General features: G+C 47.9%; 1 protein-coding gene across 5 annotated transcripts in view; it reads right to left on the bottom strand.

The window, feature by feature from the left end:
* Positions 1-13,221, bottom strand: part of TRIM66 (tripartite motif containing 66) — an 81,558-nt gene that overhangs the window by 1,253 nt on the left and 67,084 nt on the right. For 4 of the 5 annotated variants that reach the window (XM_083164640.1, XM_083164636.1, XM_083164639.1 and 1 more), the window contains one exon: positions 12,654-12,806. In XM_083164640.1, the coding sequence (XP_083020766.1) occupies positions 12,654-12,806 (153 nt within the window). The remainder of the gene's footprint in view (positions 1-12,653; positions 12,807-13,221) is intronic. The other variant, XM_083164637.1, reaches the window with a different exon arrangement.

Genomic DNA, 13,221 nt, shown 5'->3' with positions numbered 1-13,221 from the left:
CCTCAGGGACCATATCTTTGGTGACACTGCTGTGACTTAGACCTTTTTGTTGTTCAGTAATAACTACAAAGAGATGAGTTACAACACGGATCAGTAAACCTAAAATGCTACTTTCCTTAGATTCTTTTAATGGACTAGTTAGTCCTACATAGATAAGGGAGAAATCTGCTGGCAGCCTTGTATGCATATCAGGGGCTTAACTGGAACTTTGTGGGCCCCATAGCAAAATACCCACAGCCTTTGTCACTACAATGGCCATTAGGGACAGGAGAAAGGGTGGGGTGAAAGAGAAAGGGAGAGGAACACTATACCCCTTTTACACCCAAATCCAGGGTCCGATGCAGCATTTGGAACACGGATCCAAGCCAGGTCGGATCCGGGAAGGCCACCGTTCACACTGCGGTGCCTACCTGCAAGCCCAGCACCAAGGTCAGTGCCGGTGCAAGGCAGGGGGGGGGGGGGCGCTCCGGTGCTCACCCGCCCCCTGGCCGCTGTAAAGGGGGTTGGGGTGGGTGCCGGTGATTGCGGCGCGGCTGGGGGGGGGGGTGTGCTGGTGATTGCGGCGGCAGGCCACTCACCTCTCTGCTGTAAACTGGCGCCCTCCAGCTGCCTAGTGGTGGCGCCGGTCCTGACCAAGGTAAACTGCTGGGCTGCCCCCGTGCACCCCCAGCCCCCGTCCATGAGGTGAATGTATGCCGCACACAGGCATCTATTCACCTCCTCCCTACCTCTGCTGCTGTCTGCAGAGTACAGCAGAGTACAGAGTACAGCAGGACGCTGCAGTCCAGAGGTTGGGCTTCCCCTATTGCTATAAATGGAAGCTGGGTTGGAAAGAGGGAGAGGAGCGAGATAGAGAGGAATAGAGAAAGAGGGATAGGAGCGAGTTAGAGAGGAAGTGAGAAAGAGGGAAAGGAGAGAGTTAGAGAGGGAGAGGAGCAAGTAAGAGGGAGAAAAAAAGAGGGAGAGGAGCGAGTTAGAGAGGGAGAGGGAGGGAGAAAGAGGGAGAGCCAAAGAGGGAGTGGAGCGAGTTAGAGAGGTAAAGGAGCGAGTAAGAAATAGAGAGAGGAGAAAGTTAGAGAGGGACAGAGAGATAGAGATAGAGGGCCTTCATGGAAAAAGAAGGTATGAGAGTCAAGGGGCCAAACGTACTAAGCTTGAATAATAAATAAAATAAATAAATAAAATAAATAAAATCACCAGCCAATCACCTCCAAATTGCTGTGTTGCAAAAATGACAAGTAGGAGCTGATTGGTGGTTTATCACTCTCAATTTTATCACTTTTCAAGGCTTAGTACATCTCGCCAAAGGAGAGAAAGGAAGTAGCAAGAGAGAGAGACAGAGTGTTAAACAGAGAGGGAGAGAGAGGGACGGCAAACGAGCAAGAGACTCTACTTGACTATAGCAAAATGGACAGACGGTGGGGGGGGTAGGGTTGTCACCTCACCCATCATAGATTCCTGGAGATACCCCTAACCCCCCCCCCAGCTCACCCTAATGCGCGCTCCCAGGGAAGTGGGCGTGGCTTTGTAAAATGGGTGTGGCCTGTTCAGAAAAGTGGGCGTGGTCTCTGTAATATGTGGTGCAATCAGATATTTCTGAAAATACATCTCTTATATATTTAGCCAGAACTGTCAGTCTGTGACTGTGTGTATAACGCTGGGCGGAGTCATGGGCGGAGTTATACACACAGTCACAGACTCCAGTCCTCACAAACACTACAGCTCAGCTGCTGCAGGGAACCAAAAAAGTTCCCCATCATGTGCACACATCCCCACAGCCCACACACATTATGCAGTGATGGGGAGGCCCCGGCACGCGTGTGGTATAGGGGTCCGACAGTCGGGATCCCGACAGTCATTATCCCGATGTCGGGATCCCGACTGGCCAGACCCAGACAGCATGGTGAGCGCATCTAAGCCCCTTGCGGGCTCGCTGCGCTCGCCACGCTGCTGGCAAGCCACCTATTCTATTCTCCCTCTATGGGGGTCGTGGACACCCACGAGGGAAAATAGTTGGTGGCCGACGGGAACCCGGCTGTCAGTGTTTTGACAGTCGGGATCCCGACTGTCGGAACCCCGTCCGGCACCCTCCCCCCGGCACAGCCACATACCTCCCAACTTATTCAGTGTATGAAGCGGGACCCTCACTGCAAAAAGGGGCGTGGTATATGCAAATGAAGGTGGGTCATATGCAAATGATGTCCCACGCCGGGTCACGCCCCTTTTTAGTCCTCTGCGTCGCTGAGTATAATGCTGGGGGGACTCCCAACCCCCCCCCCCTCCCTGCACATGCTGCTCACAGCCCCCCCCCCCCCTCAATCTTTAACTTAACTGGCACAGTGCCAGCATGTATGCGCAGGCTGGCAGAGGGATTCAGAGAGTGTCTCTCCCTCCCCGCACATGTGTCTGCTCTCTGCTGCGCCAGTCCCTGAATGTATGACAGGAGTCAGGCCGGCCTGATGAAAGGGAGCAGAAGAGGACACAAGCAGGGTGCCTGCCACTGGACCAGAAGAAATGCGGGTCCCAGTGGCAGAAGGGTGAACAGAAGGGAGAAGCAGCCTGCAGTGACCCTGGAACCATAGAATGCAATAGTTCATTGGTCCGGCGTGTCCCCCAAAACAACGCCTCCTTTTAAGCCCAGGTTAGTAACCGCACACACACACACCCTAACTCTACCTATACACCCCCTCCCCCGCAAGCCTCACTCTATTTATACAGTACACCCCGCAAGCCTAACTACAGTGTATACACATCCCCCTCCCCGCAGCCTCACTACAGTGTATACAAATCCCCTCCCCGCAGCCTCACTACAGTGTATACACATCCCCCTCCCCGCAGCCTAACTACAGTGTATACACATCCCCCTCCCCGCAGCCTAACTACAGTGTATATACATCCCCCTTCCCGCAGCCTAACTACAGTGTATACACATCCCTCTCCCTGCAAGCCTATCTTGCAGAACACCCACCCCTACCACTGTACACTGTCACCCACCTGCAGCCACTCCACGTTCCCCACTTCTACAACCGCTCTACCAATGCACTCACCCTCACCACCCCAACCTCCTAACCCCCCTAGACCCCACAATACTCTACCTGCCCATAACACTGCCGCATTACCAACGCGCCCATCCGTCCCACACCACCACCGCCCCCACACCAATAAGCACCCTCCCCCACCCACACCACTAAAATACGCACGCAACACCACCGCACCCACCCCTCCAGCATCTCTAACTATAGTACCAATACAGGTTATCCTCCATATAATACAAGCCAGATTTCACACACTAAAGGCGTTCACATGTTAAGTGGGCGGAGCCATAGGGCGCGATGAATCACGAATCAGGTGAGGCAGGTGTAAAACCCCACCCAAATCTAATTATCTCTGCACAAGTAACACAGTGCACATGGTTTTGTCCATCTAAGAAATATTTTGCCAGAAAGAGTGAACTAGAATAAGGGCCTCAGTTTCTGCTGGAGCCTCCAGAAAAATAGCCCTGTGTATATATATATATATATATATATATATATATATATATACATACTATATAACACATGATTGTTCATTAAATGGGCTACCTGTTAGCATTGGTCAGGATGGCTGAGTGGCTGGCTGCTGGGCAGCTGGGAGCGGTGGCCACACAGCAGGAGACACCAGCGGTGGGTGGGGGGGTTTGATCAGCGGGCCTGCAGACAAATGCTCGCGAGATGATGACATCATCATGATCTCGCGAGCGCGTCTCCTGGCCAGCTCCGTAGCGGCGGCACTGCACCACTGGGGGGATAGGCAATGTGGAGGGCAGCGGGCTGAAGGCTTTTTTTTAGACACCCGGATTTTCCCAGATGAAAGGATTGACAGTGTCTAAGTCAACAGTGAATAGGTTGACCCTAAAAGGTAGACAGACACAAAAGGCTGACATGGCTTGTGTCAATATAAAAAGTCAAAAGGAAAGTGGTAGACACAGAAAAAGATTGGCATGAGGTTTCTCATTTTTTTGTGTTCATGTCGACACTTGTTGACATTGACCCCCAATTAGTGTGGGTCCATGCGCCATGCTGCGGACATGGTGCCTAAAGCGTCAAATAATGATGAGGTGTTGTTGCCCATAGCAACCAATCAGATCCTGTCTATAATTTCTCAATTACATCCTAGAAATTGATAGACAGAATTGGTTGCTATGGACAACCTGTTTTAATTTTTAGAAACTTTAGTAAATGTAGCCCGATGTCTGTAAGACGCTATGATAGGGAGTAGGTATAATGAGAGAGGGTTATTACTAATGAGAGAGCCGACCAGGGGGCAGGTGAAGCACAGGGCACATTGGAGCCTGGTTACATGCCATAACACCAGGGCTGCCAGGCTGTTCTCTCCAGGAGAGGGCAGCCAGCTAGAGGAAGCAGGGGGCGTGGCGGGAGGGTGTGATGTGAAAGAGGCGGGGCCAAAGGTGCAGCTCAAGAACTAAGCCATGTGGGGGCATGGCCATTGCAATCACATCATTGTGGCCACGCCCCTCACCGTGCAATAGAATAGAATAGAATCCCTTTATTCGTCTCACAATGGAGAAATGTCAGTACAGGTAAGAGTAGCAGCATAATAATAAGAACACACATAATAAGACAAGATCCAAACAATATAACTCAAGAATCTAGGCACATGCAGTTCTTCTTCAGACCATGACAGTTGTACATTCTGATTGCAGCCGGAAGGAACGATCTGCGGTATCTCTCCGTTGAGCATCGAGGGGGAAGCAACCTATCACTGAAAGTGCTACACAGATCCTTCAAAACGTTTTGAGCTGGTGTGAAGCATTATCCAATAATGATGTCATCTTGTTGATCATTCTCCTCTCACCCACAATCTCTACAGAATCCACAGGCATTCCTAGGACAGACCTGGCCTTCCTTACCAGTCTGTTAAGTCTCTTATTGTCGGCTGTTGAAACACTGCTGCCCCAGCAGACCACTCCATAGAATATGGCCGATGCCACTACACAGTTGAAGAAGGTCTTCAGGAGCGCTCCCTGCACTCCAAAGGACCTCAGTCTCCTCAGCAGATAGAGTCTACTCTGCCCCTTCCTATACAAAGCAGCAGAATTATCAGTCCAGTCCAATTTATTGTTCAGATGGAAACCCAGATACTTGTAAGTTCTTACAATCTCAATATCCATTCCCTGAATGCTCACAGGAGTTGGGGGGGTATGCTGACGTTTCCTGAAATCAACTACCAGCTCCCTAGTTTTCCTCGTATTAAGTTGAAGATGGTTCTCCACACACCAGGTAGCAAAGTTCTGCACAAGTTCTCTGTACTCCCTATCTTCGTCATCTACAATAAGGCCCACAATAGCAGAGTCATCAGAGAACTTCTGTAGATGACAGGTTGATGAATTGTATGTGAAATCTGCAGTATAGAGAGTAAAAAGAAATGGTGCCAAAACTGTTCCCTGCGGCGCCCCTGTACTACAGATAATAGTATCGGACTGGCACTCCTTGGTGATGATCCACCCCCGAGTCAACCAGTTTCTCCCCCAGGAGCATGGGCTGAATGGTATTAAAAGCACTGGAGAAGTCAAAGAACATTATTCTCACGGTGGCCCCAGCTCCCTCCAGATGAGGCAGGGCCCTCTGCATCAGATGTATGACAGCATCATCCACACCAATTCCAGGCTGATAAGTAAACTGCAATGGGTCCATAGAAGATCTCACTAGAGGTCGTAGATAGCCAAGGACCAACCTCTCCAGGGACTTCATCAGCTGAGATGTCAACACCACCGGCCTGTAGTCATTGAAGTTCTTAGGACGTGATGACTTTGGCACAGGTACCACACACGAGGTTAAATGCTGGTATAACAGGCATTGCACAGTGGGTGGCGGGGCCACGATGATGCGATTCATGTCATCAGGTCCCAGCGGACCCCCATCGAGGTGGGATTGCGGGGGGCTGGTCCACCTCCTTCCTAGAGGTGGCTCCAGAGGAGAGGCAGTAGCAGAGTTCAAAATTTCAAACAGGGGAGGCACACCCACTGCCACCAATTGCCATTCCAAACTGACTCACTCTCCACTTCTGAATTTTTTTTAGTAAGTATACCCCTAACGACGGGGTCCTGCAAATCTCGGGAGGGGGGGTCGCGGGGGACCCGCGAATCGCAGGAGGGGGGGTCGCGGGTGTCTGGGGGGGGGGTTGCTGGCAGAGGAGGGGGGGTGCGGGAGTAATGGTGGATGATGGCTGTGGAGTAATGGTGGATGGTGGGCGTGTACTGTAGCCCTGGCTGGGTGGAGGGAGGTGATGTCAAGGGGGTGGGGTGTGTAGAACGTTATACACATAGAACACTTTTCCCTGGGGGGGCGGGTTTGTGTATCCCGCTGGGCGGGAACGTTATATACAAAGGGGATGAGTGACAGATCTGGCTAAATATATAAGAGATGAGTGATATTATTTTCACTTATTATGAATGATAAATAGTGCTCCAGCCAATCAGCTTCTACCTGTTCTGTACTTGAAAAATGACAGTTAATAGCTGATTGGCTGGAGCCCCATTTATTATTCATAATAAGTCATATCAATAAGAATATCACTCCTTGATAAATCTGCCCCTAAAGGGTGAGACTGACCGCCTAGCAACGAGGCACCTGGCCTGGAAGCATGCGAGGGGACGCGCTGCACTAATTGGCGCTCCAAGTGCTTAGGTGTCTACTTTTACACCAATAAAAGTGAAAAAACGCATGTCAACCTTCTCATGTGTCGGCATTTTTTTTATGCCAACCTTTTTCTTGTGTTGACCTTTTGCATATCGACCTTTTGTCAAATGTTACGTTGACCTATTGGTGTCGACCTAGAAACTTATGTATGTGTATATGTTACAGGCCAGCTGCAGTGATTTGCCGATATTCCCCCTCAGTGTAGGATCACAGTAAAACATGAACCATTGCAGCGAGGCCACCACGGCGGCTCAATACTCCGGACACCGCGCAGCGCAGTGTATGTCGGTGACAAGATCCATTAGGAACATTTAAAAATCTATGTGAGGACATGATGGGAAACATTCCCTCGTCTCGTTATATAACACCATCCATCATAACACGCCGCGCCTCGTCTTATATTTCATTCTCCTATTACCGCTGATATCATTTACCTGCAAGCTGATAGTGCCAAATCTGTAGCACACAATGAGATTAACTGGCGCGGGTTCAGGTATTAAATACCCATTGTGTCACTGCTGCAATTGCACTAATTGCCTTTAATTAATATAAACTGGCAACGGACAGCGCCCTGATGGATGCGCTGACAAACATTCAGAGAGTGTGAAAAGACTCACATCCAAGTTCCGTTGGGTGACTACTGACTCTGGCACGTTGGCAATGCCAAGTCTTCCCTGCCTGGCACCATCGCCGTCATATCTGGGTCCGGCACGCGGCTTCTATTCTATTCAAATCCAAACTGCTGCAGCTAATTTTTCTTAGAAAACAATGTTGGCCAGACTCAGGCTCGCCCGTATTCGGCACGCTGGCAGGTGTGTCCCCTTGGGCATGTACTGGTGCCTGCAACCAGTGTAATAATATTACAGACTTTCACAAAAGTTGCATTGGGACACGCTGCATGCCAAATCTTGCAAACGTCCAATCTGACCTTCATCCCAAACTATTTTAACTGAAATTTAAGACGTAATGTTACCAAGTTTTGGGTATTAACGTGACTTAGGGGGGTATTCAAATCCCGGGTCACCATTGTCGATCCCTCCCGACAGTCGGCGAAAAGGGGTGTGTACGCGTAACCGGCCGTGGATTGACGAGATTCAGCCGCGATCGCAACAATTCACGGCTGTAATGGACAAAAGGGGCCCGACAGCTTTGAATAGTGGGGCCCATTCTATGGATCTGCCTCTTCAATACTGTTGGGCAAGACAGCATTGAATAGGCGCCCGCCGCTATTTCCCCCATTGTAAATAGCAGCGGTGATTGTGATCGACCATATAAATACATTGTAATGTAATATCAGATGGAGTAAAAACTGGCCCAAAAAAAGCAATAAACCTTTAAAAGGTTTTTTTTCAACACAAAAATTACAAATAATAAAAATATAATAAAAAAAAAAAAAGAAAACATAAAACAATAAAAATAATGAAAATGTAATAATGTGCCTCAGTTCTGGGTATGGATAGGGTCAACATTATGAAGGTCAACATACAGTAAGTCGACCACTAAAGGTCGACAGGGCTTAGGTCGACATGATTTTTTCACATTTTTTTTTTGTCCTGAATGTTGACATAGTCGACATAGACACCGTCTAAGTGTACTGTGTCCACTCATCATGCTTTCGGCACGGTTCCTCGATGCGCTCGGCTCACTATTATATTTTCCCTCCACGCCCTAGTGGATGGTAGGGTATAAAATACCGCCCGTCGGCAAAAGGCGGCTGCAGAAAAAAAAAAGAAATACTCATGTCGACTCATGACCCTGTCAACCTTGCCATTGTCGACCTAATGCTTGTGTAGTCCTTACGACCCTGCCATCCTTAGCCACCGTTCTCGGGTGCAGCACATGGAAAGGGGTTGTCTAGCACCTCCTCGGGTGGGTTGTCCTCATGCCCCCAATGTCAACCAATATCATATCCCCCCAATCTCCTTCCATATTATGATTCCCCCAACTTCCTTTAATACACCCATCTCCTCTCTGCAACTTCCTTCTCAGCATCCTGCAACGTTCCCTTACCTCTGCACAGATTTAGATTTTAGAGCCCCATATTATGCCATACAGTAGAGACCCCAATTCATGTTATTCCAAGTAGAAGTGCCCCCAATTTATATTATGCCATACAGTAGTACTCCCAATTCATATTATGCCAAATAGAAGTGTCCCCAATGTATATTATGCCATACAGTAGAGCCCCCAATTCAAATTGTGCCAAATGAAAGTGCCCCTAATCTATATGATCATTTTCTGTCACACAGAAGTGACCCCAGTTTATATTATGCCATATAGTATTGCCCCCAATTCATATTATGCACCACAGAATTGACTCAAATTTGAATTATGTAATATAGTGGTGCCCAGTTTTTATAACATACAGTAGTGCCCCCAATTCATAATATGCCACACAAAAGAGTTCCTACTATATATTATACCATACGGAAATGTACCCTATTCATATTATGCCACGCAGTAGCGACCCATTTATTTTATGCCATACAATAGTACCCCCAATCCATAATATTCCACACAGTAGTGCCTGTAATTCCTTTATTGGGCCATAACCTGCTATTGCAATAATAAGGAACTCCCCTGCATCGGTCTTTTCAAACCTACCATACATGGTCTATTGCCGATGCCATGACCCCTACTCTGCAATCTTTGGAGTAAGCTACGCAGTTTTCTATTAAAATGGTCAGAAGATTAAGGAAAAGGAATTTGGTTTAGTCAACTCCAGTTCCTCCTGCAATCTGCAAATTGACCGAGGTGCCATTAGTAGGTTTGGTAATTCCTATGGCTTTCAGTTAAGGCCCAGGCAGCCATATACTGGACACATCCAACTATTCAATGTAATGTTATTAAATATTGTTACAACCCTTGCCCATTCCCACAAAACCATAGTATTACATTAGCGTTTTTCCACCACTGCGCCGTGGCACACTACTGTGCTGTGAGCAGTTCTCAACTGTGCCAGTGCCACCGGTGCATTTTTAGCCGCCGGTGCCAGAGATGCATTTTTAACTCAACACCCTTGGGCACTGCAGATTGAAAACAGCTGACATTGGCATTAGGTCTCTCCTGTGTTCTGCAATGACAGACTCTGTACTGTACTTTACTGTGTTTTATTTTTGTGTTCTATAGGGACAGGGTGAATTATGTGGGGGCTATTGTGATTTTTTTTCCTGTGGGGGCCAGTGTGAGGTTTTCTCCATGGTGTGCCTTGGCAATTTTAAAATCTTGTTGACTGTGCCGAAAAAGGTTAAAAATCACTGTATTACATAATTTGTGGAGATTTTGGACCTCATCTTATCTGGCTGTAATGACTTCTCTTGGCACAAGTACCTATTATCGGTACTTTGTGCATGCACAAAGGTGTCCTGCGATGAAGAAAGCAGTCCAGCAACAGAATGTCAGTTATTGAAAGCTTGATAACCATTTGGAGGCGCGGAGGTTTTGGCGATGACATTTAAGGGGAGGGAAGAACAGGTCATAAAGATTTTCTGGCCTCTTACAAAGTACAACGGGTGCCACAAACCACCTGGTAGTGAGTCCAGTTATCCGATGCTGAATGCTATGATGAAGCTCGGATCCCTCCTGCAGCCGGAGGTGTCTGCTTATAATAGGCAACTCTTGCTGCATTTACATAAGGAGCGGCTGCTGTTAAAGCACCTCCAACCGCATCTTAATTAGCCCCTAATTACTGTGATCTGGATTGATCACTTAAGCAAGATGAGTCACTCTGTATCTCTGGCAATGTTCCAAAATAACTGCAAGTCCAACGTGAACATTGCGCTCAGCTCTGAATCAGAGTAAATATCTAGGATGTCCCCCATCCCAATGGCTCCCTTAATGATTATCAGCCGAGACTGTATCTAACAAACCCCCTCTAACCCACTGGTACTACTGTACTTGTGTCATCTCCCTAATAATTAGCCAAAGCGAGTATCATACACCCAAAATGACTCAAGACATTAGGTACAAAATTCTCTGTAGTTGGATTTCCTTGCCAGTGGCGGATCCAGAGGTGGGGCTCCAGCACTGTTCAAAATTGAAGTAGGGGAGCCACATTTGAATTACGGGTCTGGAGTACAGTATGTCCTCAAAATCAAGTATCTACAGATGCGTCCACAAACATCTAGCCTCCTTTCATGTTTCATGCCTTCTATTCGTGCCAAGCTGGGCGTCTTTCTTGTAACTTTTATTACTTACAAAATGGAGTGAATAAGCTGCACAAGCAGATTTTGCTGATTTAGATTATGGCCGTGATTCTGAGCAGCAAGGTCCCCGACGGGAGACTGATGCACATATTCACTTATGAGCATTTCCTGGCTGGTGCTACATATATATTAAACAAACTAAAGGGGTGATGGAAAGTATACGATATGATGCCATGGAGCAGCCCAGCAACAGCAGCCCAAAGAGCCCAGCGCCCCAAACACAGTCCCACAGACTAACACTCAGCATATATGTATAGTAGGACTTACCCTCATAGTGCCAAGCTGAGGTGTGCAGTCTTGAATGTTGGACTCCAACCTGATTAAAAACAATCTGGGACAGGTGGGTGGGGTGCTAGTTAAGGAGGAAGGCGTCTCTAGTTACATATATGCTGAGTGTTAGTCTGTGGGACTGTGTTTGGGGCGCAGGGCTCTTTGGGCTGCTGTTGCTGGGCTGCTCCATGGCATCATATCGTACACTTTACACTTTATTATTACTTCTTACCTAGGTAAGTCCTATCACATAGAATTTCCCCTATCCCTTTTACTATCACTTCAATTTCACACTAATGTGATGCCATGGGGTGGTTCTGCTGGGCTGGCCTGGGGGGTCCTGTGCCCTGGACCTGTCTCAGAGTAGTGTTAGGGACTTGTCCTATTGAGGTAACCTGGACGCGGTGGACAAGCCCATAATAATGGCCATCATTATGCTAATAATCTCAGAAATGCAATATAGCAATGATATTAAAAGGTCTAGCATTTATATTTAGTGTGCACCTGCAAACTCCTCCTCCTGCTTGCTGCACTACAGGTCTCAGCAGGTAGCACCTCATACGTCCAGGGTGTGCACCTGCAAACTCCTCCTCCTGCTTGCTCTTTTCAAAATCAGCAGCGCTCCCGACCTGCCGCCTGGCAAATAGCGATACAAGCTCCCAGCCAGCGGCGATCTGGGCAGTGGTGGCTGGAAGCTTCAAGCTTGTGGCGCTATTTGCTGGGCGGCGGGGCGGGAAGCACTGCTGAATTTGAAAAGACTGGCCGGATGCTGATTGGCTGGGAGAATTCAGCCAATCAGCGTCCGGCCAGTCTTTTCAAAATCAGCAGCGCTTCCTGTCTGGCAAATAGCACTATAAGCTCCCAGCCGCCACTGCCCAGACACCGTTGCACATAGGTACGTGTGTGTGTGGGGGGGTTGCCCAGGGGCCCCCGCCAGTGTTAAGACGGCCCTGTACAAAATGCTACAATAACTGTTTTCAGGAGAACCCTACCATTTAATTTCTTATGCAGATACAGCCACATGTGGACTGGACCCCAAAAAACAATCTTAGTCTGAGTTTGCAGAACCTTATAATGATGGGTAAGTGTAAGGATTGTGCACCAAAAATCACCATACTCTGTCTTACCCCCCTCCCCTGCAAACTAACTGACACGATCCTGTGCTATACAACAAAATCTGTTTTTACAGTTTTTCATCACAACTAGACACACTCTTGGTGGTGGGCGTGTGATGGGTGTGTAAGTTAAGCTCCGCCCTGTTCAATGCTCTTATGACAACTAATTTACATGGTGCAAATCTCACCGGAGCGACCTCCGATCACATAATTAGCTTCCATCTGCCCGGCGCACACTGGCCAATCAGAAGCCTCAATTCCAATGTATTGTATTTATTTTCAGAAATGAAACGAACGTTTGCGCACTGAGGTGCTGCCGTATCATCGCTAGCCCCTTCTCTATCACATATTACCAAATTACTTACATAATTAAACTTTGCACAATTCCAGAACATGAGCCTTATGTCAAACACCAGCTCCTCGGGGGTGGAGTAATGCGGGATGTTCCGTTTCTGAAGTTTCTTGCGAATGATTGACAGGTCCATTGGCCTCTTTATAATCTGGTAATAGTGACGTGCCTTCATTAAAAAATGTATATATAACAAACACACCAATTAGTTTAATTAACAAAATTAGAATCTGTTTACCAATGTAATCCTTAATTGCATCAGGCACTAATGTATTCTGCGAGAGATCTGTATATAAGCCGGGAACCTAAGGTGGAAAATTTCTAGGGCCCCTTACTACAAGGGGACCCGTGGGGAAGTTGCCTATGATTTGGTCTAGGATAAAGCAGGTTGCTAAGGGAGTTTCCAGAATCTGCAGCAGTGCCAGTCATGACTATAGAGAACGGTGGCATTAATGGGCCTTTTTAACCCTGTGGGCCCTGTACTATGGAAATTGTCCATGAGCAATTGACCATCCTAAAGGAAGGCGGGCACTGGAGAGCCAGGACTAGGGGTGGAGGTTGACATTGACAAAATGTCAACACAA

The sequence above is a fragment of the Crinia signifera genome, chromosome 11 (genome assembly GCF_055691185.1).
Source record: "Crinia signifera chromosome 11, ASM5569118v1, whole genome shotgun sequence".
Lineage (NCBI taxonomy): Eukaryota > Metazoa > Chordata > Amphibia > Anura > Myobatrachidae > Crinia > Crinia signifera.
Note: the sequence above shows the minus strand (reverse complement) of the source record. Positions and strands in the feature narration are given on the sequence as shown.